General features: G+C 45.1%; 1 protein-coding gene and 1 long non-coding RNA gene across 4 annotated transcripts in view; one reads left to right on the forward strand and one right to left on the reverse strand.

Annotated features, from left to right (window-relative positions):
• The window catches only part of LOC120499989, a 1,798-nt gene extending 1,346 nt beyond the window's left edge, over positions 1 to 452 (reverse strand). Inside the window, exon 1 of the long non-coding RNA XR_005627013.1 lies at positions 323 to 452. This is a non-coding gene — a long non-coding RNA (uncharacterized LOC120499989). The remainder of the gene's footprint in view (positions 1 to 322) is intronic.
• LCMT2 (leucine carboxyl methyltransferase 2) lies at positions 36 to 21,037 on the forward strand. 3 transcript variants are annotated; one of them, XR_005627012.1, is made up of 14 exons: positions 36 to 549; positions 2,245 to 2,326; positions 2,649 to 2,829; positions 5,228 to 5,384; positions 5,808 to 5,997; positions 6,390 to 6,497; positions 8,518 to 8,608; positions 10,747 to 11,004; positions 12,747 to 12,977; positions 13,977 to 14,074; positions 16,220 to 16,407; positions 16,609 to 16,744; positions 18,682 to 18,968; positions 20,459 to 21,037. XR_005627012.1 is itself a non-coding variant. In XM_039704318.1 (13 exons), exons 1-13 carry the CDS (start codon positions 383 to 385, stop codon positions 18,847 to 18,849), a joined length of 2,055 nt encoding a protein of 684 aa, XP_039560252.1. In that variant the 5' UTR covers positions 36 to 382; the 3' UTR covers positions 18,850 to 20,570. The 3 variants fall into 3 exon arrangements, 2 of the variants coding, with proteins under 2 accessions (XP_039560252.1, XP_039560253.1); XM_039704318.1 differs by having other exon boundaries at positions 18,682 to 20,570; XM_039704319.1 differs by lacking the exons at positions 36 to 549; positions 2,245 to 2,326; positions 2,649 to 2,829 and adding an exon at positions 4,795 to 4,880 and having other exon boundaries at positions 18,682 to 20,570.
• Positions 21,038 to 25,318: the final 4,281 nt, after the last annotated feature.

Raw genomic sequence — 25,318 nt, forward strand, 5'->3', positions numbered from 1 at the left:
CCGGCGCTGCGCTCGCGCTTCCGGTGGGCGCGGTGCGCGCAGCGTGGGCCGCGGGCGTCCCGGCGCCGTGAGTGACCCCCGGCCCCAGTGACCCCCGGCCCGAGTGACCCGCGGGGCCCAGTGACCCCCGGCCCGAGTGATCCCCGGGCCCCAGTGACCCGCGGGCCCCAGTGACCCGCGGGCCCCAGTGACCCGCGGGGCCCCGCTGCCGCTGGGAGCGGCCCGGGGAGCCTCGGCCCGGCTGCTTCGGAGAGCGAGGGGAGCGGAGGCTGGGTCGGAGGGGATTCGGCGGCGGCGGACACTGCCGTCCCTCCCCTCGGACCTCCTGAGGCTGCCCGGCCCCGCCGTCCCGCGCCGGGGCCCGTGCGTTTCGCGGCTCGCGATGCGGGTCGGGGGCGGCAGCGCCGTGTCATCGTCCCGGCAGGTGCAGGGCACCGGCGGCAGCAGCGCCGTCAGCAAGTGCTCGGCGGCAGCGCGGGGCTACATCCAGGACCGGTTCCTGCGGCTTCTGGCGGGGCGGCGGCGGCGGCGAGCGCCCCTTATCCACCGGTGAGGAGCGAGGGCGCGGCAGCGCCTTCAGCTGCGCCGGCGGCTGAGCCCCGCGGGGCGCGGGAGGGCATCGCGGCCGTCGGGCTGCGGAGAGCCAGGAGTGACAGCACGGGGGGAACGGCTTTGAGTTGAAAGAGAGTAGGTTTAGGTTACATATCAGTAGGGAGATCTTCCCTGTGATGGGAAGATCTCAGGGTGGCGGGGCCCTGGCTCTCCGGTTGCCAAGGGCAGCTGTAGCTGCTTCATCTCTGGCAGTGTCAATGGCCTGGTTGAATACTGGGGCTTGGAGCATTTTGGGACAGTGGAAGGTGTCCCTGCCATGGCAGAAGCGTGGAACGAGGGCAGCTTAAGGTCCCTTCCACCACAAACCCTCATGCTTGGAGCTGTCAGTTGAGCAAGGCACAGCTTCTCAAACACAGTCTAAGCAAAGTACAGAGTGGCAACACGCAGTGTCCTGTCTCGCAGTAGTGTAACCGTGTTCGACTGTTAATATAATGTTACATGGCTTCTGGACCAAAACTGAATGGTTTGTCCTGAGAAGAATATGCCACCAGACTGGTTCCTAACTCCAGTGTTCAATGCTGCTGAAATCTTTGTAATATTTGTAATAACATCAACAGTTTTCTCATTAATTCCCCAGAACGTTACAATTTCTCTAAGGTATTTGGTGGCTCTGGGAAGCGAGATCTTTTGAATCAGTGGTGTCTGATGAGGAGAATGTCTCCAGAACTTTGTAAGACACAAGAATGTTTTAATGTGTGTTTGCAGAGGGCTCTAGGCTGATGACATTATGAAATTTACATAAAGTGAGGAGAGTAGTTTAATACAATCCAAAGCACTGTGAATTGCCAAAGGAGTTTCATTCAGGGGAAAATCAAATAGTGGTGCTCAAGCAGAAACTTGCAGGCCTGTGAAGATCTGTGTGGCTCATAGGAAACCTGCACTGACTTGTCACACAACATTGGCATGCCCAGCTGAATTCACAGCAGGAGCTCTGTATTGCATTTATCAACAAGTTTGGGACATCTTAGACTGTGAGGTCCCTGTGAGGTGTGAAGATGATAACATGCTTGTTAAAGGGCAAAAAAAGCTGGAATATAGCCAGGTGGATCTGGGATGAAACTAACTAAAAGAGAATGCAGAGAAACAAGAGGCACCAGTCCATGGCAGAGTAGGGAAATGGTAAATGCTTTCCAGGAGTTAGTCTGGACTTAGTTCTGTTTATTCAAGAACCAGAGAACAGGATTCCTCTCCTCACTTTGCCTTTCCTCCCTTTTTTGTTCCCTTCTCACTACATGAGCACACACATTCATTTTGTTGTTATGGCATATGGTTTGGGACAGGAACTCAGGTATCAGCCATCTGCATTGTCAGGGAGCATCATCACTGTCAGGATTCATACATTTTCAATCAGCAAATATTTACTTATGCAAAACAGAACTAGTCCAGCTGGGTTATCTGCACATTTGCTCTGAGTTATCTGTTATCCTGATGGTTAATACATACACTGGTTGCAGGAGATCTGTATTTATTACCAAGCTCTAGAGATGACAAAATCATCTCCCAGTGCAGGTCTGTCACAGGGTAGAAGCTTAGAGAAAAAAAAAAAAAATCTTAATTTTTTTAAATTGAAGCTGCCAGTGCTGGAGAAATCAGGTTTCTGGACAGTGATTACAACTGAATTTGTTCCTGCAGGGGTTATTACATCCGTGCCCGTGCTGTCGATTACTGTGTTCAGGACTTCCTGCTGAAGACACAAAGCCTACCCAGGACACAGGTACATTTTCTCCGGGACTTCTGGCATCTCTCACTAAATGTGTGTAAAGTCTTCCTGGCATCTGGGCAGTGCCTCGTTAGTGCATCTGTTGGGATCCTTTCCCAGCAGGGCACAGAAATCTGACTGGCAGTTCTGTGGCTGTCCATGTATCACTTTGGCAGCAGTATCTGGAGGGAGGCAATATCCACACAAAATTCTTCTGCTTCTTGCAGGAGGTTGCCTGATTTTGTCACTGAAAAGATAATATTTAATATTTTTCACACCTAGATGCTCAAGATGCTGCTAGAGTTGAGTATAATTTTTTCTGATACTTCTTCTGCAGATCCTGTCTTTAGGTGCTGGCTTTGATTCCTTATACTTCCGTTTGAAGGATATGGGTCTTCTGCATCACACTGTGGTATATGAGGTAGATTTCCCAAATGTGGCATGCCAGAAAGCTACGCTGATCAAAGGAGTTAAAGAGTTGTCAGCACTGGTGGGAGACACTGCAGGGGAAAGATTAGGTATGGCATTCATGGAAGATTTTTTTTTGTACAAAGTGTTTAGAAGGAATAAACACAGCTTCAGCCTTCAAAAAGGAAGGGATTATAGTAGAGGAAACTGTGAAATTGTAGATGAAAAGGATATTTATTTTATGAAAAACATTGAAACAAATAATTTGTAAGCATTGAGAGATAATAAGAAGCCAGGATGGATTTGTCAGGAGCTGATTGTATCAAACCAAGGTCAGTTTTTTTCTGTTGCAGTTTCTGAAAGGGTTGTGTCCAGCTTGGAGCATGCTGGTCCAAAACCAGTGGCAAACTGTAGCATGTGCAGTGGGAGGTTATGAGGATGATGAAGTGGTGGAGCAGTGATGTAGGAGGGCAGGCTGAGAGAGCTGGTTTTGTTCAGGTGTCTGGGAGGAGTTTGGGAGGGAGGTGAGTCTTACAGCACTCTGCAGCTTACCTATTGGGAGAGGTTAGAAAAGACAGAGCCACAGTTTTCTTGGAGGCATAAAGCAAATAGTCAAAGGGCAGTTGAAAGTGGCAACAAAAGGAAATTCCAGTGATGTATAATGAAAATGTTGGGGGATGAGATTGTGCCATATGAGTAGTTAAAAATGGGAACAGATTGCTTAGAAAGGTCATGGAATCTCCAGCCTTAGGGACCAAAATCACTACAGAGATACAGCTTGATTGGACAAATCTTTGAGCAAGATAATTGCCATGAGGAAGCATTTGGGCAAGATGACTTTTGAATGTCCCTTTCACCCTAAATTATACAATAATTTATGGGCTTGATGGGTAAGAGAGGAGGTTTGACTTTTAAGTGTCTTGACTGTAATAAAACATTAATTGTTATTTCTCCTGACTTTTTTTTTGCCCTAAAAGGCAGGAGAAAATGAGCCTTGTGAAACTGCTGCAGAATTTTGTGCCAGCTGAGTGCTGAGGGGTAAAAGGAGGAATGTAAAACATGTGGATCACTAGAGGTTTCTCCTGCATCTCTTTTCCTCCAGCATTTCCAGTACTGCTCTAGATAATGTGCTATAGAAGATGAAATGTCATAAATCTTCAGGAAACATGGGGACTTGCAATAAGATGAGTGATTGTAGGAGTTGGACAAAGTACACAAAGGGTCTGGCAAGCATGGAATGAAATGCAATATGTAAGCAGCTGTATTTAGATGGCATTGATCAATTTAAATACAGATGGAAGACAGCTATAGAGTGTGAGTTCCTGACTCCCAGGTCTTAGTGAGTAGCTCTTCCGCGAACTTGTTCATTTTCTTCCTGAATCCATTCACATTTTTGATATTGGCAGGGAGCTCTGTCCATACCAAGAATCTTCAGGTACTTAAAGGAAGGTCTCAGATAGGTTAACTGTGCTCAGGACAGATACAGTTGTTGGGCTGCAGAGACAGAGTAGGTGATTGCTAAAGGTACTTTACAGTTTGGTTTGTTACTGATGTGGTTTTGACTGAAAAGGTCAAAAATAGGCCATAACTTACTATATTCTGATGGGATACAGAAGCATGATAATGCTTGCAGATAATAAACTGGAACTTATTTCTGAGGATGGTGATCTGTGAGTCAGGTCCTGGTGTTTGCTGGGAGCTAGCATATGCACTTTCAGGACTCAGTGCTATTATACAGAAATGAAATCTGTTTAACAAACAAACCAACTAAGCCTAGGAAACCTAAGAATGGTGTTTGATTGTGAGGGGAGCCACTGAAATTCTATCAAAGCAATGGTGCTTTCTTAGCCTAAAGTGAAAGGTGTATAAATGAGAGCCTTTTAGGTTTGATTTTTAATTACACTGGTTCAAAAAAATTCTCTTAAAATAAATATAATAAAGTTTTTTTGTTACAGTAAATGTAATAATTCTGTAGGGGAAATTTGCATTAGGAATACGGGAGTTTTAGACCTGCAGTTGATGGATCACGTGGCACTATCCCTTCACGGGTCATGTAGTGATGGGGATTTTCTTGTACGTGTTCCAGAGAAATAGAGTTGATGGACATAGTGTCACTATAGGACAGGAAAAAACACAATGCGAACACGCTGCTGTTCTCAAGGTAAAAAGGGGAAGTTTATTTTCTGACTACATTTATAGATTTCCAAAGGTGACAGCGGATTGGAGGGTGACAGTGCCACCTCTCCAATGACACTGGACAAACCAACAGTCCATCACATTTCTCTTCCTCCATAAAAGAATGCAAAACAATAAGTTATTTACGGAAAGTGTGTGAGAAAGTTTGCTGCAAGAGTGTAAACATCAGAAGGCTTAGAAAATCTTAAAAAATCAGGGTGACAGACATAGCCTTGTGAGTGATTGCCTGTGGGTTTTATTTTCATGTTTGTCTCTTTTGGTCTCAATATTGCAGCAGCACCATAGTGAGGTTGTATCATTTTTATCTCCTAGGAGCCATTACCTTTTCTGGAGATGATTATAAATTACTGGGAGTGGACTTATCAGAGCTGTCTGAGCTGGAGAGAACCCTGGAGGAAGCGGGACTGAACAATGAAATCCCCACCCTCTTCATCGCAGAGGTGGTGCTCACCTACATGGAGAGCACCAGGTCAGCTGAGTTCTCCTCTCTTGCCCAGTGGTAAAGGGAAAACAGCAACCTGATTCTGAGTGCATCACCTTGGGCTCTGAGACCTGGTCTCTTGAAACTAAAACCTTGGGAATTCTGTGGCGTCCCAGGTAGCTCCCTACATCGTAATTATGATGATGTAATTGATGTCCATGTGATATCCTAAAAGGAAGGAAAGAAAGAAGAAAAATCTCAAATGAACGGTTTTGAGGTTTTTGTTCTTCTCATCCCCTGAATTGTCTGTGCAGGTGGGAAGGAGATGTTCAGCACAGCGCTCTCATTAGTGTACTGCCACTTGTCAGGATGCCTTAACAGCAGCTTTGTGGTGTTGCAGAAGGATGCACTGCATGTGTCGTGTGATGCGTGGGCCCTCAATTGAATTTCTTGCGCACAATCTCCCAACAGGTCAGATGCCTTGATCCAGTGGGCAGCAGAGCATTTCCCTCAGGCGTGCTTCCTGCTGTATGAGCAGGTGCACCCAGAGGATCCCTTTGGACGCGTCATGCAGCAGCATTTCAGGCAGCTGAGCACTGCGCTGCGCTCGCTGGCACAGTACCCTGACTGCCAGGCTCAGCGCAGGCGCTTCCTGGGCAAGGTGAGCACCTGCAGCTCTGGGGTGTGCACGAGGCGTGATTTATCTGAGGATGGTTGGAATACTGAGTGCTTGCTGAGTTCGGGTGAAGCAAACAAGGTTGAGGCTGAGCTGCTGCCTTCTCTGGTAGCATGACTCGACATTAGAAGGTGCTTCCAGCTGGCTCGCAGCCTATGGCCTCATGGGATTAACGGGTTCCTCTGAGACTTTTGATGTAATGAGTTAAAATTTTAAGAACTTTACAGATGAGAGATCTATTTTCATCAGTTTTTAGGAAGCTCTTGCTTTAGCTAAACATGACTCATGCAGGTGTTTAATTTAGGGTCTTTGTTTTCCTGTGGAAAGTGAGTTTCTGTCCTTACAGGGATAATAACTTTGAGGAATTTGTCTTTTAGGGCTGGACTGAGTGCACTGTCATGGATATGAATGAGTTTTTCACCTGTTGTATTCCAGAAGATGAGCAGCAAAGAGTGCAGACTCTGGAGCCTTTTGATGAGTATGAGGTAACCCTCCATTATTCTGAAGATCAGGGACCTGGCTTTGATATCATAAGGTATTTGCAATTTCTTACGGTTGCAATTCTGTACAGAGCTGCTGAGGCACAGGTGTTCATGGAGGCAGAAAGGACCTTGGATCAGCTTAGTTAACACAGAGGCCATGGGGTCCTGGTGAAGCAGCATGGGAAGAAGGCTCTCCTTGATCTTAGAAAAGCTGCATGTTCCTTCCTCCCTTCCTGTGAGCAGTCTCTCAAGGAGACAGGCTTGTCATAGCAAACTACCTGGGAGTATAAAAGAAGTTATACATGCTAAAAGTTGGCATGGATTCAAGGAACAATTACCTTAATGAAAGAGAAGTCCATTAAGGATTACTGAATACATAAAGATACACCTGATGTGCTGTTCCTGACTGCATTTGGTTGAGAGCATTTCTGGGGAAAGCAGATGCACTTTTCCTGCTCTCTTCCATTTCCATAGACTACTTTATTGTTTGTTATTGCTGGATACAGGTTATTAATTTCAGATCTTTTTGGTCTGACTTTGTACAACCATTCCTGCATTAATGATTGAAATTCAACTATGATTCTGTTCTTTGCCATTTTTATATTAACTGCTGGCAAAGTTTCCAACTATTTGAAGTATAGAAGTGAAGATAAGTGCAAGATAGTAACTTTGAGCTAAATATCCTGTGGAATACTTGCTAGAAGTTTCCCTTTTGATTTTACAGTTTTCTGTTTATAATTTTAGAAATTGAATAACTGTAGTATGAAAACAATTGAATGTGCTTGAATTTATTTTGCCAGCATGCTAGGATCTGCTCTGCTGTATTAATGCAAAAGTGGTGACAGAAGGTGGTGGCAAATTTGCTAAGTGGTTTAGAAATGCCTACTGGAACTGTAGGTCAAGGTCATTGCTCATACAGTGGGAAGGTAACGACTTGGTGTTGTTTTCCTTACAAAGGAAGTTAATGTGCATGAATCCGAGCTGGTAAAGTGAACAGGAGTAAACGATGTGACAGCAGAGAGTTCTACAGTTAGCCTTTGAGAGAAAGATTAAGTAAGGTCCGAGGTCTTACTGTAAACAAACTTGTTCAAATTAGGTCAAAAATGTAAAATAAACGCCCAGAGTGGAGGGAGACTATTTTTAGAATAATTTTCTTAGGGACTAATAGTGGATTCTTCCATTTTCAGTATTTACATTGATTTCTGGATGTCACTTTTCAAAAGATGCTTTTTACTTCTAATATGGGTTGGGGCAATGAAGCTGATACAGTGAGTTCTTGTGCCTTTTAAATTCCTGTTTATGCTTGCCAGGAGTCACATAGTTGGCTGAATGTATCCCACCCCACAGGAATGAACACACTCAATTCCCTAATGTCCATAAACGCCACAGTGAGGTCTCCTTGCTGCTGGTTTCCTGTACATTCCTTTTGCTTGTGCTTGTGCCTCAGAATGTTTCTAAGGCCAGACTGAAAATAATGTATTATTGTCCGTCACAGAGCATGTTGCACCTTTTAGCATTTGTGATTTTGTTGGAATCATTTTAATCCCTCTGGTATAAAGACCTCACTCTTTTTTATGATCAGAACTCAGAGGCATAAGGGAAGCTAATTCCAAAAGGAAGAACTTTCCCATGCAACACATAGTTAAGCTCTGGGATATATGTTGGGCATGTTAAAAGTTCATTTGAGTTCAAAGAGCAGCTGGGTAGGTTCATGCATGAAAAATTCTTCAAGGATTGTTCGATACAAAGACACAGCTTCTTGCTTAGAAGATTCCTGGGCTGTAAATTTTTGAAAGTTGGAGTGAGAGAGGCAGTTCTTTTTCCGATTCAGCTTTACCCCTCTGATTTTGACCATTGATGGGAGCAGTGCTAGGCTGTTGGTATTCGATTTGGTCACACTAGCTGTTCTGAGGTCCTTACTACTGTTTGCTCTAAGATTTTTAAGGGGTTTGTTTTTTGTTTGGCTCTTTCATTATTGGTTTCTTTGGTTTTTTATTTGGTTTTTACTTTGGGCTTGCTACAGGAATGGCACCTGAAATGTTCTCATTACTTTGTGTTGGCTGCATCAAAGGGGATGGAACCTTCCTGGACTCCGATGTCACCCAGTGTGACAGGTACACACCAAGTAGTTTTCACATTATTCTTTTATCTCAGATAGGTGTCTCTGAGAGGTTTTAGGAGACATTGAAATCCTGGAAGGGGCAGATGGGATGCTGCTGTCTGGTAGCTTTCTCCACTCCACGGTAGTTCTGCTGTCCAAACCAAGGCCAGGGCTGTGGCCTAACACTGCTGGTTCTGATCACTCCTGTTCTTTCAGTTTATTGAACCTGTCAGTCTGATCAGCTTGTCATTTGTTCATACATGAGCCCCTCCAGTGCATGGCTGCAATGCCAGCCTACCCTGCTCCTAGTCCTGTTTTTGGGATCTCCCTTTCAAATTTATTTCTGGTTGCCTCCACGTACCAGTCTCTCCTTCCAGCTTCCAGAAGGTTGTTCTGTTTTCTTTACTGCCCTGTCCAGCAGACCACTCAGGAGCCTGACATGAAGCTGTTCCTCGCTTCCTTATCCCTTGTGGGTGCAATTGTTCCTGCCGTATTTCTGTTTCTGAAATGCTTTTAAATCTGTACGTCACTTTTTTTAGATGGGAAAGTGGTACATGTGGGGAAGAGCCAAGACCAGTATTGTCTTTCCAAGATAAAAAGGATTTGGTGACCATAGCAGTCCAAGAAATTCCTGGTTTTGACTGATTGCTTCCTTTTTCAGGGTAGAAAGCAGAAGGTTATTTTTAACCTGTTTTATATCACTAGTGTTCACAGTATAGCACCACAGGTAGTTGTAGCTTCAACAGAAGGTTGAAATCTGTGTTCTAGGGAGCAAGAAAAGCAGCTGAAAAAGGATAGGGCAGGATGGTGTTCCTGAGGCCAACAAGGCCACTGAATCCATGTGTTGTGTCTGAATTAGATTTGAAGATGTTGGGAAATTGAAGCTAAATGAATGTGGGTGAGATTTAATGTACTGTGTGATTGTCACTGGTCCTTAAGTTAAATGCTTGAAGGCTCCTAAACGCATAGTATCTATTCTTAAATTAAGAAAAAAAAAATCTAACATTTTCTTAACGGACTTTATTACAGTGAAGGCATTTGATTAATTAGAGACAGGATTAGGGTCTTTCTGCTGTTGTCACTGTTGTATTCAAAACTGATAGCAAAAGCCTTCAAAGTCCAGTGAGTTGTCCATACTTAGATATATTTCACTGGGAATGCAAAAGATATGTCTCTAATATCAGTAAAGTGCCCCCAGTTACCCACTCACATAGACTTGGGTCCCAGTTCAAGAGAGTGCAAGTACTAAGTCTTCCAAAGAGATTGTGGTAAGTATATTTTGTGACATGAAAAAATTCCTCCATCTTTAAAAGATAAGTCTGTAAAAAGACATATAAGCCCAAGGATATGAAATTTCTTACTTCATCAAATGATTAAGTAGGGTCTTGTACAAAGCAATGATCAGTACAGGCAATTTTTCTGATTATGGCATACAAAAAATGGACAGCAAGCTGCTCCTCCTCCACTTCATCATCTCTTAAAACACAAGAATAAAGCCCTTGATTAAAACAAAGATTCCAAACCGATTAAAAGAAAACAATGTGTAGATGAGCCAGAGTCCTGTGCTGAGAGTCTGCTTCATGCTAAGGGATATAATATTTAAAGAGAAAATATTTAGGTAACTGAAAATACTCTCCTATAGTAGGACCACTGGAATTAATAGATTACTTGTCATGCTTCAGAATGTTATTTCAGTGCTTCTGTGAAGGTAGGATCAAAATCTGGGAAGAAACTTTGAAATCAGCTTCCAGGTATTTGTCCTTTTTCTGCTGTTCTTTGCTGTTCATGTAGCCAAATATTGCCTTAATCAGATACGTCCTCCTTTTGAAGGTATTGATACCTTGCTGCAGCAGTTTAGGACACTGCACTTGCTTGGCCAGTCTTACGTCCATCCCATGAAAGCAGTCTCAGAAGTTCAGGAGCTGAGTGGGCAGAGTAGAAGTTACAGTTGGTACAGTAGTAGTTTTAACCATTCTATCCTGATTTCTAGGGCATGTCAAGTTCTCTCTGTGCACTGTCAACTTGCTTCTCAATTTTTTCTTGAAAAGATGAATGGTCATTTTGAAAAGGTGACATGCTTAATCTCTTACTTAAGATGTAATCCTTGGTTTGTATTTGTGCCTAAGTTCTTTGGTTCTCTTTGTCTTCCAGTTCCTTGTCACGCTGGTCCTGTTGGGATGTCAGGGAGTGTCCCTGCAGCAGTGTGTGCAAGGCTGTCAGGAATTCCTGGCCTGAGACGTTACGGTCACCACTCTGTTCTTATAAAGCCCAACATGATTCTCACCACGGGAGGCTTTGGGGAGGAGGATGGACAACACTGCCGTGTGAGAAATTTCCACATGCTGAGTAAGCATGCAGGCCACTGGGAAGCTGTCTGTGTGACACAGAATATTCCTGATAAAAGATGGGGTGAGTTCCCATACTGATGGCAATGCAAGGGGATACCTTTGTGCTAAAAGTGAAAGAAAGTCTAGTGAAAAAGTGCTGTCATGGCACAGTGATGCAGGCAGTCACAGACACCTGACGGGTTGGTTGCTAAATGTCCCATCCTGCCCTTTGGTCACCACAACTCCATGCAGCGCCCCAGGTTGAGGGCAGGGTGACTGGAAAGCTGGAAGAGGACCTGGGGGTTCTGTTTGACAATGGTTGAACATGAGCCCAGGTGGGCAAGAAGGCAAATGGCACCTGGCTGGTATCAGCCTAGAGTGGCCACAGGCCCAGAGCAGTGATTGTCTCTCTCTACTGGGCACTGTAGAGACATTTGGAGTGTCATGTCCAGTTCTGAGCCTCTAACAGAAAGAGAGACATTGAGGGGCTGGAGTCATAGAATCATAGAAGGATTGGGGTGGAAAGGACTTTAAAGATCATCTAGCTCCACCCCTCTGCCATGGGCAGGGACACATTCCAGTAGACCAGATTAACCAGATTAACCAGAGCCCCATCCAGCATGGTGTGGAACACTTCCAAACAAATGGCAGCCACTTCTCTGGGCAACCTATGCCAGGGCCTCCACACTTTCACAGAGAAGAATTTACTCACAGTATCCCATCTAACCCTGCACTCTGGCAGTTGGAAGCTGTTCCCCCTTGTCCTGTCACTGCAGGCCCTTTTCCAAAGTCCCTCTCCAGCTCTCTTGGAGTCCCTTTAAGCACTGGAAGGGGTGCTAAGGTCTGCCTGGAGCCTTCACTTCTCCAGGCTGAACAGCCCAGACGCTCTCAGCCTGGCTTCAGAACAGAGGGGCTTCAACCCTTTGATCAAGCTAGTGGACTCTGAATTTTTCCAACAGCTGCATGTCTTAATTGTGCTAGGGGCACTACACCTGGATGCAGAACTCCAGGTGGGGTCTCAGAAGAGCTCCTGTTCCCTCCAGCGCATGCCTGCACCACACAGCTCCTTGTCATTGGCAAATGTGCTGTGGTGCCCTCGGTCCCACTGTCCATGTCACCAACGAGCATGTTAAATAGTGCTGGTCCTTAGGGAGACCTCAACAACAGCACTCACCTCTGGTCTCCACATGGACACTGAGCCGGTGACTGCAGCTCTTGGAGAGAGACCATCCAGCCAGTTCCTAATCCACTGAATGGTCCATCTGTCAAATCCATGTCTCCAGTTTAGACACTGGGTGCTGGGTGAGACGGTGTCAAATGCTTTGTGCAAGTCCAGGTGGATGATACCTGTTGCTCTTCTGTTACTACAAGATCATTGTAGTAGTGCCCAAGGGAACTGGGAGGGGAGCTCAGCCTGAAGAGAAGGAGGCTCAGGGGGAAGCTTCTCACTCTTTACCACTACCTGAAAGAAGGATGTAACCAGGTGGAGGTCGGCATCTTCTCCAAGGAGACAAGGGACAGGACAAGAGGAAATGGCTTCAAGCTGTGCCAGGGGATGTTGAGGTTGGATATTGAGAAAAATGTCTCTAATAAAAGGGTCATCCATAGCTGGCACAGGCTGCCCAGGGTAGTGGTGAAGTCCACATCCCTGGAAGAGTTTAAAAGCCATGTGAAAGTGGCTCTTAGGGACGTGGTTTAGTTTTGCCTTTGAGAGTGCTGGAGTGGTTGGACTTCATCATCTTTAATAGTCTTTTCCAACTTAAATGATTATAAATTTTATAGAAAGACCACCAGTGTGAAGCATGATGTTTTGTATCTCCACAGGTGAGAGGTTGTACCATACTGTGTCTTGTCTCTCAGACACTCTGGCTCTGGTGGTAGGAGGACGAACATCCCCATCGGGCACAGGCTTGGGAATGTTGTGGCTGAAGTTCGCCAAAACCTGTGGTGCTTCAGGCCCAGATGACGTTGCAGTGGAGCTTGTAAGTGTGCAGCCTGCTGCTGAAGCAGCAGCTCTGCGTTGGAGACACAGCACAACTGAAATTACATTCAAAGGTAAAAAGCCTGGAAAGAGTGGAAATGGCTGTAGGTATGCAGGATCTTTCACTTGACCTTGTTGAATTTCATGAAGTTCATATTGATCATTCCTCAAGCCTGACAACAGTAAAGAAATTAGGAGGCTTTGAGATCTCTTCTTGACACTTGAAATACGGTAATTTTTTATTTTGTTATGTACATAATCCCTGGTGGCAGATAGGATTGAAACCTACTGTAATCCATTCTGGAAGATTGATTCTTTGAGATCATCTATGGCTGAAGCTATTCATGCTTGATCATGGCAGAAATAAGTTTTGCTCTCTCTGAAGGGTATTTTTTTGAGAACAGGATCCCAAGTTCTTTATTCCAAAGTCCTTCAGAAGAAATACTACTTTTCTAGCAGCAATTCACAAATACTCAGTAGTTGTGAACAGCTCTAGGATCAGGTCCTGCAATAGCAAGCTGAAGGTTGGTCTATTAAAAGATCCTACTTGTAAGGGGCAAAAACTTAACTTTCAGGAGCTGAAAGCTGTCCTTTCCTAAGGTGTCCCATTCCTGCAGCTGGCAGGGAGATCTCCAAGAGAAGAAGAGGGGAATTGTTAAGCAGTTGTTATTCTACTCTGGAGCACACTTTCCATTTGTGGAGCAGTTTAATTAACACTGTTGCATTCGGCCTTCCAGTCAGAATTTTATATCAAAAAAGCAAATGCTAAGTGGGTAAATAAAATTTTATTCATAATACATTGGATTTTGTCTTTGTCAGACTGTATTGTTTCATCTTACTTTTGCCTTGATATTGCTTTGTAGCCGAAGAAAGTGACCAACAGGTGTTATCTGCACAGTCCATTCTGAATCAGTGGAAGGACAGCATATAGTGCAGTAAATGCATGTCCTTGACATCTGTCCAAAGTATTACTGCACCCTTTTTGTCAGCTTCCCTTCTATGCAAACAGAAATTTTTTCTGTTGTGGCACACCAGATTCTAAGTTCTGCTACCTCCTGGCTGTGTTTCCCTAGGTGAGCAGTACCTGTTTGTGTATGGTGGCCGCTCTGCTCTGGAGCCTGTGCTCGGCGATTGGCATTTCCTGCACGCTCCAGAACTCTCCTGCACTGCGGTAAGAATACACTCCGTGGGGATTAGAGTTAGAGCTGACTTCTGAACACCCAGCTTTTTAGTCACATACAGTCTCTACAGAACAGTGGAGGTTGGAAGTGACATCTGGAGGTCATCTAGTCCAGCATTCTAGCTTAAAACTGGTCTAACTAGAGCAGGTTGCTCAATATGTTGTCCAGGTAGGATTATCTCCATAGATGGAGACTCCACAATCTCTTTGGGCAACTTACTCCAGTGCTTGACCACCCTGATAGAACAATATGAGGGGGTTTTGTGTCTATTTTTTTCTATGTCAGTTTGTGCCCATTGCCTCTTGCCCTTCTGCTGGATGCTACTGAGAACATATTGTCTCTGTCTTCTTTCACCTCTCCCATCATTAACTTAGTTAACTGTGAGCTGGACATTTTTGTGGAAGGATACTGTTAGAGACAGTATTAAAAGCTTTGCTACAATCAAAACCGCCTCCACGTCTGCTGATTTGCCACAGTCATCTAGATTGCTGAATGTGTCATAAGAGGAAATTGAGTAGCAGAGGACTTACTCCTTCATTTACATACTGGCCACCAGCCTATGTAACTCTGTTTACTGTAACTTTTTGAGCCCACCCTTATACATAGCACAGTTGTAGGGTAGGAGATGCATAATTGCAAGAGGTCACAAGCTAAGCGTGAGTAAGCAACATCCCACTGTCGTGGGAGGCCTACACTGTGTCTTCAGCTATGTAACCAGGAATGTTATCTGGTAGACACATGAATTGCTTCTTTTGTTTTCTACAGTGTTCTTAATGTCAGCAGACCTCCTGTAAAATACGAAAAGCTGACAGCTGAAAAGGAGGTGTAGGAGTGTGGGAGAGTGCCCCTTAATGACAGAGTGGCAAAGCTAGCCTTTGTTCCCCAAAACAGGAAAGAAGCCCAGAAGTTTCTCTCTATGATTAGGTAAAAAGCCACCTCATAGGACCTCAGAGGCTTCACCAAAAACTCAGGGTCATCTTATTGGATAGAAGCCAAAAAGTCCCGCCTGGCCCATCAGGTAGAAAAGAGGAGAACAAAAAAACTAAGAGGCTTTTGTGAAGGTGTTTATACCAGGGGCAGACCTCTGTACCTGGCTCGAGTTTTTCTGTTTGTTATTTTGCCTTTTATTAAACCTTTTTGTTTCTAACACTGCAGCAGAAGCCATCCTGCTCATTACTTCCCTCCAAAGGTAATAGCTAAGCTATCCTTGGGTGTGTTAGGTTCTCTTTTGAGGGTTCATAAGACCTGGCCCGAGAAAAAGAACCTAGCAGACAGGGTGTAAAACAGCTGTATAGAGATATGCACCAAGAATGACCAGGCCACATACCTCACAGGGGGAGGTTTTGAAGGTCTTCTAGCTGTTGAATCTGAAGAAGATTCAAGATAGAAATAAATCTTCTAATATTTAAAATACTGCTGCAGAGAAGAAAATAATTGTTCTTAATTTTAACTTTGAGTAGTACAGGGAATCAGATGGACACTGAGAAAAGCTATTGATTGTGAAGCTAGCTGAGTCTGCAATAGACTGCCTAAAGAGGTGAGAAATTCTTGTTACTGCAGACTTTTGGAAATGGTTATATAAACATCCATCCATCCAGATGATAACATATAGTTTCATTTGTTGTAGGGAAAAGGTATGGATGAAGTGACCTCCAAATTTTTCTACGTCACTTATTTGCTGTGATATTCCTTTAATGCCTGACCTTACATTATTTCATTTAGTGCTTGCACTAAAGGTTTTATTTCTGGATTTTAGTCCTGCAGTTGAGCCTTTTAACCCTCTCTATGGTTTGAGCAATTGATCACCTGCTTTGCTGGTCTCTGCATTAGTCTATGTGTTTCTAAGCTAACTTGGAGTTCCCAGGTGTATGTCTTGAGCAGAAAGCAGCCTGCAGGAATGAAGATAAAGTTACCTCTAATAAATATGTGAAAATATAGCCTCTAAGGACTGATTGTATTAAATGTACTGAGAGCCAGAGACAATGAAAATGGGAGCATGGAGCAGTCCCTAGAGGAACATGTGGGGAAGGTTCGATGTCAAAAAATGCAACCCCACAGGAAAAGGCATTTAAAAGCTTGGACATTGAGCAGACACTTAGCTTGGCAAACTTCAGCCTTGGATTGTGTTTTTTCAGATTGCTGTTGAGGGTCCAGTCCCAGAAAGCCGCCACTCTCACAGTGCCTGCAGCTGGGAAGGAGGTGTGCTGATTGCAGGAGGTCTGGGAATAGCTGAGCAGCCCTTGGGTTCAGTTTTCCTTCTGAGGGAGCTTGAACATGGCTTTCAGTGGCAGACGATAGAGACACACCCTCCTCTTGTCCCAAGGTAAGCAGAAGGCATTCATAGCATCATAAAATGGTTTGATTTGAAAGGGACCTCTTAAAGGCCGAGTAGTGCAACCTCCCTGCAATGAGTTAGGGGCATCTTCAACTAGACAGGTTTCTCAGAGCATTCAGCAGAGACTCTTCAACCTGTCTCTACCAGTGTCCCTTGCTAATGGAGTTCAACCTCATTTTGATCTCACAGGTATTCACATACTGCACATGTGCACGAAGGAAAGCTTCTGCTCGTTGGCGGAGTGTGGCTCCATGCATCCTCTGTGCCAGGTGTCACTGTCATCGACTTAATGACTGGTCTCTGCTTGAACTATGTGATTAATGTGGTAAGTACTGACATTTTTCTTTCAGGGTAAGCAGTGTCCTGTGAAGGAACATAGTAACTTTATGGAGAGATATGATCAAATTCCAAAATGCTGTTACCCAGCACAGAGAATGTACAGTGTTAAGAGAGGGAGAGGTGGAATGTGCAGAAAACTGGAACGTGGAGTCGCTCTGTTTCAGACAAGGGGCAGCAGAACTGAAATGGGCACAAGCATAGTCACTTCAGGATGTCTGTGGAGGAAGGGAACAGATAAACCAGAGGCTAAGTTAGTGTTTATGAAGGTCTGTAGTATAATTTCATTGAGAACTTTCGGATGGAAACTGCAGTGTGCTCTAGCTGCTGCCTGAAATAAGAGAAAAAAAACCACCACAGAAATACTAGAAACTCCACTGGAACATAAAAGCTTCCTGTAAGGATGATTGGACCCTGAACAGATTGCTCAGAGAGGCTGTCATATTTCCATTATTGGCGATATTTGAAACCTGACTGGGCAAGCTACTGAAAAGCTTGCTTGAGTTGAGCCTGCTTTGAACAGGGTGGTTGGACTGGATGGTGCTTGGAAGACCCTTCCTTTTCACTTACACTATTTGGTGACTTTCTTCTATGCATCACTGAAGAGCAGTCATACAGGTGGTGTCACAAAGCAGGACTTTGGCATACTCTGGCCAAAACTTGGTCTGTGTCTTTGAGTATCCCTCATCTCAGATAATACTGCCTTGAGTAAAAGAAAGACATAGATCTGTTGGATGAAATCCATAGAAGGGCCACAAAGATGAGCAGAGAACTGGAGCTGATCTCCTGTGAGGATGTGCTGAGAAAGTTGGGGTTGTTCAGCCTTAAGAGAGAGGGAGGGCTCTGGGGGGCTTCAGAGCCCCATCCAGTACTTAAAGCGGGGCTTGTAAGAAAGATGGGAACACACTTTTTAGCAGGGCCTGTCGTGATGGGACAAGGGGTGGTGGTTTTCATGTAAAGGACAGTAGCCTCAAACTAGGTATATGGATGAAATTTTTTATGAAGAGTATGGTGAGGCACTGACAAAGGCTGCCCAGAAAAGCTTTGGCTGCCCCATCCCTGCAAGAGCTAGAGGCCAGGTTAGATTGGGCTTGGAGCAGCCTGGTCTAGTGGAAGCTGTCCCTGCCCAGTGCAGGGGGTTGGAACAAGGTGGCATTTTTTAAGGTCCTTCCATCCCAAACCATTCTCTGTTTCTATAAGAACTTTTCTTTGGCCTGACAAGTTTTTATTTGTCCTTTATGTAAAGAAACAAGTTTCTTTTGATAACTGTACATATGGCACCTGTTGTTGGTGAAACTGGAATTTGTGACGAGTCCGTTTTTTATAGTGAACAGTGTGTGTGCATCCGGTTGACCTTGCAGCGTTTTGCTAAGAGAGTAAAAGCATGAAACATGCTTAATTGTAGCTTAGTTTTCAATTACTGTCTGTAGCAGAAGTTATAAGTGGCCTCATTTAGATAAAATAGACTGTCTTTGTTGGACAGCAATGAGGATAGGTACAGTGATAGCAAAGTTGTATCTAAAAGAATGTAACTTTTTTTTGTTTACACTGAATAAGAGGTTGCAGATGGATTAGTGTCTTCCTTTGCTTGGGAGCTGTTTGCTTTGACTAAGGTGAAACTAGGCATTTGAACCTGCCAGTTACATAGATAAGCTCTGGAACTCCTTGCCACAGGCCACGAATGCCAAAGATTTACATTGAATCAAACACTGATTGGCTACCTTCTTGGGAGGAAAAGCATTAAGATTCAGGGAGCACAAAGGCATTTTCTCTCATTAAAAAATCACTGAACTGCAAGTTGGTGGGTGGGTGTCGTGGAGGAGTGCACCTCAGAGGTTACTTGTTCCTATATTCTCTAGATGTCTGTTCTTGCCCACATTCAGGGCATGAAGTCCTGTGTGTTCAAAATCTGCTTTCCTTTTTCAGGAGCACCTGGAGTGGCCATTAATGCTGCATAATCATAGCAGTGTCTTTCTGCCAGATGAGAAGGAGCTGTTGGTTATAGGCGGTGGTGGAAACTGCTTCTCCTTTGGGACACACTTGAACCCAGAGCCCGTCTTGCTGAGCCTCAGCAGCATCCTGACCAGCCACTGAGTGGGACCAAGCAGGGCTGAACCCTGCTACTGCTCTGTGGGGAGACATCTGTTCACTCGAAGTCCAAAAGCAGCACAATATTTCCACAAAGGCTTTGTGTCCAGAATGCATTTGTGAAGGTGGGATCAGCAGCGACAGTTACAGCGAGGGATTCACACCTCACTGGCTGTTGTGTTTTTACAGCTCTTTGTGTTGCTGTAAATAAAGTACCTCAAAAGCTGGCATCAGTAGTCCTTAGCAGTGAAGAACAGTGTGGTTTGGGTTGGAAGACACTGTAAAGATCATCCTGTCTTACCCCCTGCCATGGGTAGGGAAACCTTCCACTAGACCAAGTTACTCCAAGCCCCATCCAACCTGGCCTTGGACACTTTCATGGATGGGGCAGGAACAGCTTCTTGGGGCAACTTGAGCCAGGGCCTCACCAGCCTCACAGGGAAGAATTTCTTCCCAATATCCAATCTAACTCTGTCTCATTTAGAAGCTGTTTTCCCATGTCCAGTCACTCCATGCCCTTGTAAATAGTCTTTCTCCATCCTTCTTCTTGGCCCCCTTCAAGTACTGCGAGGCCACAGTTGGGTCACTTCAAAGCTTCTCTTCTTCAGGTTGAACAACCCCAATTCTCTCAGCCTTTCCTCATAGCATAGAGGTGCTCCATCCTTTTCATCATCTTGGGGTCTCCTCTGGATTCTCCACATCTTTCCTGTGCTGGGTCCCCAGAGCTGTAGGCAGCACTGCAGATGAGATCTTACCAGAGGGCAGAAGTGAAGAATCCCCCCCCTTTACTGCTGCTCACACTATGGGATCAGCCCAGCACACAGGGCCAGGGCATGTCCAGCGTTTTATTCACCAGCATCCCCAAGGTCTTGGCCAGGACTGTTCTTGATCTCCTGATACACATGCAGCACCACCAGTTGGTCATGTTAAACCTCATGGGCTCCCACGGGCCCTCTTCTTGAGCTTATTCAGGTCCCTCTGGATGGCATTTGGTCCTTTAGGATGTGGAGCTGCTAGAATGAGTCCAGAGGAGGCCACAGAGATGCTCGAAGGCTGGAGCCTGTCTGTTCTGGAGACAGTCTGAAAGAGCTGGAGGTGTTCAGCGTGAGGAAGAGAAGGTTCCAGGGAGACCTTAGAGCCCCTGACTTCAAGAGAGCTGGAAATAAACTTTGGACAAGGGCCTGGAGTGCCAGGACAAGGGGGAATGGCTTCCCTTTGCCAGAGGGAAGGAATAGATGGGATATTGAGAAGTAATTGTTCCCTGTGAGGCCCTGCACAGGTTTCCTGGAGAAGCTGTGGCTGCCATTTATTTGGAAGTGTCCAAGGCCAGGTTGGATGGGGCTCGGAGCAACCTGGTCCAGTGGAAGGTTTCCCTGCCCATGGCAAGATGGTCATACTTGATCTTTAAGGTCCCTTCCAACCCAAACCAATCTGTGATTCCATGATGGGTGACTGACTGCACATCAGTTGTTGGGTGCAGAGAAATTGTTAATAACTTTGTTTTCTTCTTTCTTTCTTTTCTCTCATCCAATATTTTTAGAATTTGTTTCTATTTATTGAACTGTCTCACTTTATGAGTTTCTTTCTCACTTTTTTTTCCTTACTGAATTGCCAGCTAGTGTTAAAGCACAAGACCCTTCCCTAGCTCCAATGCCCTTCTCTGGATACACTCCAGCAACCTCAATGTGTGCAGGGCCCAAAACTGAACACAGGATTCGAAGTCCAAGCTCACCAGTGCCCAGCACAGGGGCATGATCACTGCTCTTGTGTCATGGAGACTCCTGAAACTGAGACAAATCATCTGTTCAAAAGAGATCTATTTTATGAAGCAGTTAGCCTCCTCTTGCTCTCAGCAATTACAGATCCAACAACAACTGAAAACAGATTCATGATGTCAAATGAAATTGTTACCACCTGACTGACTTAAAGAATCCTGAAGGTTTCAGCAGGGCAATGTGGAATGCATGGCAGCAAGGGCTCTCCATTGGCCTCCTGTGGGGCTCCTGGGTATCCATAAGGGGGTTCTGACTGCCCCAGGATGACACACAGAGGGCTCTGTCTGCCCCACACTGTCACAAAGGGATTTCTGAGTGCCCCACACTGTCACAAAGAGGGCTCTGGCTGCCCCATGATGTCACACAGGAGACGCTGCCAGGCTATAAAAGGGGCCCCACAGGAGCAGACAGTGCTGGGCACCACAGTCTGGCAGTGTCCTGGCAGACAACAGCCCGAGGAGCACCGCAAGGAGCTGGAGGCGCAGCTGTCCCAGTGGCGATGGGGCCGGGGCAGCGGCATGGTGGTCCAGGCTGATACACATGTTACACCGAGGCTGCTGGGGGCCAGAGAGCGTCCCCAGTGCCTTGGAGTGGAGTTGGCAAGACCAGACAAGTACAAGGTGACAGAAGAGAACAAACCTAAGGACATAAGACGATGCAGTAGCAACAGCTCCGTGATGCTGCAGCGCAGAAGATCTGTGGCCATTGCCAGGTTGCTCCCTAGACTAGTGGTGATCATGAATCCCATTGTATTGGAAAGCAGCTGCAGCTGCAGCAGCAGCAGCAGCAGCAGCTCAGTGGAGCTGGAATACAGCACCAGCACTGCTGCTGGAAGGTTCCTGAGGCAGCTTCATGCCCATCTTCGGAGATACCTGGAAGCCTGGCAGACACGCCATGGGCAGCGCCGACGGTGCTTCAGCATCCGCTTGAAGCCTCAGTGGTGGCGGCGGTGCTGGACCCAGTTGAGAAAAAGGGTGTAATAAGAATGAGTAGTCAGGGAGGGGCAGGGGAGGAGGGGGTTTCAGGAACTGCCTGGGACAGCACAATCCCTGGGCCTCTACAGAGCCCTCTGTGGAGTCTTCCTGTCCTCTGGCAGATCCTTTACAATTTGGCTGAGCGTCCCCTCCTCCAGGTCATTGATAGAAACAGGACTGGTCTCAGTGCTGCCCAGGGGAGCCCCACTGGTCACTGGATAGCAGCTGAATTAAACTGTCCCCTACCACTCTCTGGGTCTGGCCATCCAGACCTTTTTTTACTGTGAACAGTGGACCTGTCCAAGCCATGGGCAGCCAGTTTCTCCACAAGAATGCTTTGGGGAATGGCGTCAAAGGCTTAATAAAAGCCCAGGTAAACATAATCCTCAGCATTTTTTGTCTCCCACCAAGCAGTCACTTTGTCACAGAAGGAAAGCTGTGGACAATCCAGGAAACTTCATTGCAACCTGCTTTAAGCGTAGACTGAAGGACCCTGGGAACTACCACTCTGCCTACCAGCCTTCCCCTTGTGTCTGAGAAGATTCCTACTTTGGTATCTGCTCTTCCCCTGATTCTTACCCATCAGCCCTTGACTCTGTCATCGCCACTGTCAATTCCTAGAGTCAAAACATGCCCTCATATACAGGGCTGCCTCACTGCTTCTCCTTCCTTGCTGAGCCCTTCTGAAGAGTTTATCTCCTCCCAAGTCCTTGTGCAACACCAGCCTATTTGTTGGCAGGATGCTGTGAGGGGCACCAAAGGCCTTGATGCTCAGCACTGATTGAAACATCCCAGGGCTATCAGCAGTCTGTTCAGCACAAATCCAAACCACAGGCTCACTGGAAGAAATTGAACTCTTCCTGCCCAACTCAGCATGTTCTCCAGCCTTTAATAATCCATGTTGTGTATGTCCTGCTCAGGTCCCACACCATCACAACACATGCTCAGCACTCCTTTGCCCATTAAATGTCTGGGAAATGTCCATCAATCTCCAGAGCTGGGCAGCCTCTGTCCTGTGGAACCAGTGAAGTGGAGGGTGATGGAAGTGGAGGATCTTGCAGAGCCAGATAGGAGAAGCAGCTCCATTGGGCTGTGTAGCACTGTCACCCTTGCTCTGGGTAGAAGTGGTTCCCCAGGTCTTCTGCTTTCCCCTTTCCAAAAATGGAGGTTATAGTTGCCTTTTTCCAGTCATCCGGGACTTTACCTAACTGGCACAATTTTCCAAAAAATTATGGATAATGGCTTAGCAACTTCTGCTAGTTCCCTCTGGACCTGGGGGTGTATCTCTTCAGGTCCCATGGACTTGAGCACATTCAGGTTCCTTAGATGGTCTCGAGTCTGATCCTCTCAGTTGGCTCAGGGTCTTCATTCTCCCAGTCCCTGCATTTGCCTTTCTCAACTTGGCAGCATGGCTGGAGCACTTGCCATTGAAGACTGAGGCACAGAAGTCCTTGAGAACATCAGTCTTCTCTTTGTGCAGGGTAGTCAGGTCTGTTTCCTTCTGGAGGGGGCCCACATTATCCCAACTCTCTTGCTTGCAACGCATCTATAGAAGGCCTTCTGTTATCCTTAATATCCCTGTGCTTGCCCTCCCCTTAATCTTCACCCACAAGCTCTCAGCTGGCTCCTCGTACTTCCTCAGGCAGAGTTCCATATCCCTAGAGGGCTGCATCCCCTCCTCGTCTTCCTAGCTTGTCTTTCCTAAAAAGCCTCAGCCCTTCCATTCCAGTGCTCTAGTCATAGGAGCCATCCCACTGTCTCCGAGGTATTCTGCTTTCCTTTTCACTTGTTGGTCGTTGCCAGTGCTTGCTTTTATTCAGATGGGAAAATTGCCAAGCAGTTTGGTTAAAAATGGCTTTCCTAAGTGTTTGGAGGAGATGAAAGAACCTGAAACTGTTTCTTCTGAAAAGTCCATAAAGATGGGATGCAGTATGAAGCTCACTGCTGTAACTGGCCAGTAACTTTCACTGATATTTTAACTATTAAAAAATGTGACTTCTATCATGAGTGTGTGTGTAGAATACAAAGGCTGTTGAGCCTTCTCCATTCTATGAAGCTTTGTTTGTGCATCTACATCCTAGGGAGCCCTTTGGGGTCCCCGTGGGGGTCTCCACCTCCTGCAGGGGGGCCAGATGCTGCGGGGGTGTGACCCCTGGGTGCCCGGAGCTGCGAGGGGGCATTCCAGGGAGAGCATCTCACAGGGGCTGGGCAGGGCCTGCAGCATTGCTCAGGCGTGCAGGGACAAGCCCTGCGCCAAGGGGCAGCGCCAGAGCGGGAGAGGAGAGGAGAGGAGAGGAACTCATCTACCCCAACCCACCTGAGCAGGTGGGACAGGGTGGGGGCACAAGAAGTTCTTTTTCCATTCATCTTTCCAGTCCATCCCACTAACCCCAGAAAATGGAGGTTTTTGTAGGGAAAAGGGTTTAAATTGAGGAGAAAATCTTTTCCATTTCTGTGTTTAATTTGAGGGTAAACACCTTATTTAATCTCCAGTATTTATTAAAATATTTGAAAAATGTCTCACAGTTTTAAGGTCAGTATTGTCAGTTTTTGTATTCTAAAAACCATCATCAAAACCCAGAAGGTTTTGACAGTTTAAAGTGATGCTGTTCTGGATTTAAATTGATATACACTTGATCTGACCATTTTTCTATTTATTCACACAGATTTTAAAAACATGGGAAATCTTCCGTAACGGACAGTGTTTCATTTACTTTGTCTATTATTTATACCAATATCTGGAATTTGGTACAGCTACTGACTGGAATTTTCTGGATGGATTCTGTGACATGTCCAGTGAGATGGAGAAGTAGCACTTCACAAATCTTCCCGAGTACTAATAATTGTACTCCTTTAACTACACATTAAAACTAACAGATAACAGATCAGAACAGCAAGCAGAAAAAGAGAAGAAAAAAACCTCAGCAAGGGAACTCCTGGAGTCTTTCTGTTGTCAGTTTAAGATTGTGATCTTCCAACCATCCAGAAAAGCATCGGTACTAAAGAATTTAGGGAATTAAATGGAAATAAAATAGAGGGAATTAAAGCAAAATGCCACTGCTAAAATGTGGTTTCTTTTTTGTGGAAAGAGAAGTATAACTTTTTCTTTAGGTTATGAAATTTACAGGATTACTTTACTGACTACTTACTAAGTCTTGTATTAGAGTAGGTTTTTGTAACTCTGATTTTGGAATCAAAGAAGAAAACTGAGAAAACAGAGGTAGAGCAGTTTTCTGCTTATGGGATATAAAGGGTTTAACACAGAAGCTGCTTTGTCTAATCTTGCTTGGGGGGGTTTCCGTGCGACGGCCGGGCCGCCCTTGGGACCCGGCTGCACTACACATCAATATACGTTTTAAATGTAAATGTGAATATAAATATGAAAAATATAATTTAAAAAATTTAGATACAGTTTAAAAGAAAGGGGTTCTTTTTGTCTTTTATTTAGATAGAGGCAGGGGTTTTATTTTAAATAATATAAGCGTTACAGAAGCAAAAATCTTAATACAGAAATATATAATCAATATATAAAGATATGTATAAAAATATAGAAATAAATGTAAATAATAGGAATAAATGTAATATAGAATATAATTTTATATAAAAATAGAAATTTATAAATATAAATGTAAAAATAAACGTTATACATCCATATACATTATAAATATAAATGTGAATATAAATATGAAAAAATATAACAAAATATATTTAATTATTGTTTAAAAG

The sequence above is a fragment of the Passer montanus genome, unplaced genomic scaffold, assembly GCF_014805655.1.
Source record: "Passer montanus isolate IOZ18808 unplaced genomic scaffold, ASM1480565v1 scaffold171, whole genome shotgun sequence".
Lineage (NCBI taxonomy): Eukaryota > Metazoa > Chordata > Aves > Passeriformes > Passeridae > Passer > Passer montanus.

Coding starts and splice junctions, on each gene's coding strand:
- LCMT2 (XM_039704318.1), top strand. CDS start 383: ATGCGGGTCGGGGGCGGCAGCGCCGTGTCATCGTCCCGGCAGGTGCAG. Junction 5,385..5,807: donor ACCTACATGGAGAGCACCAG/GTCAGCTGAGTT, acceptor ATCTCCCAACAG/GTCAGATGCCTTGATCCAGT. Junction 11,005..12,746: donor TATTCCTGATAAAAGATGGG/GTGAGTTCCCAT, acceptor GTATCTCCACAG/GTGAGAGGTTGTACCATACT.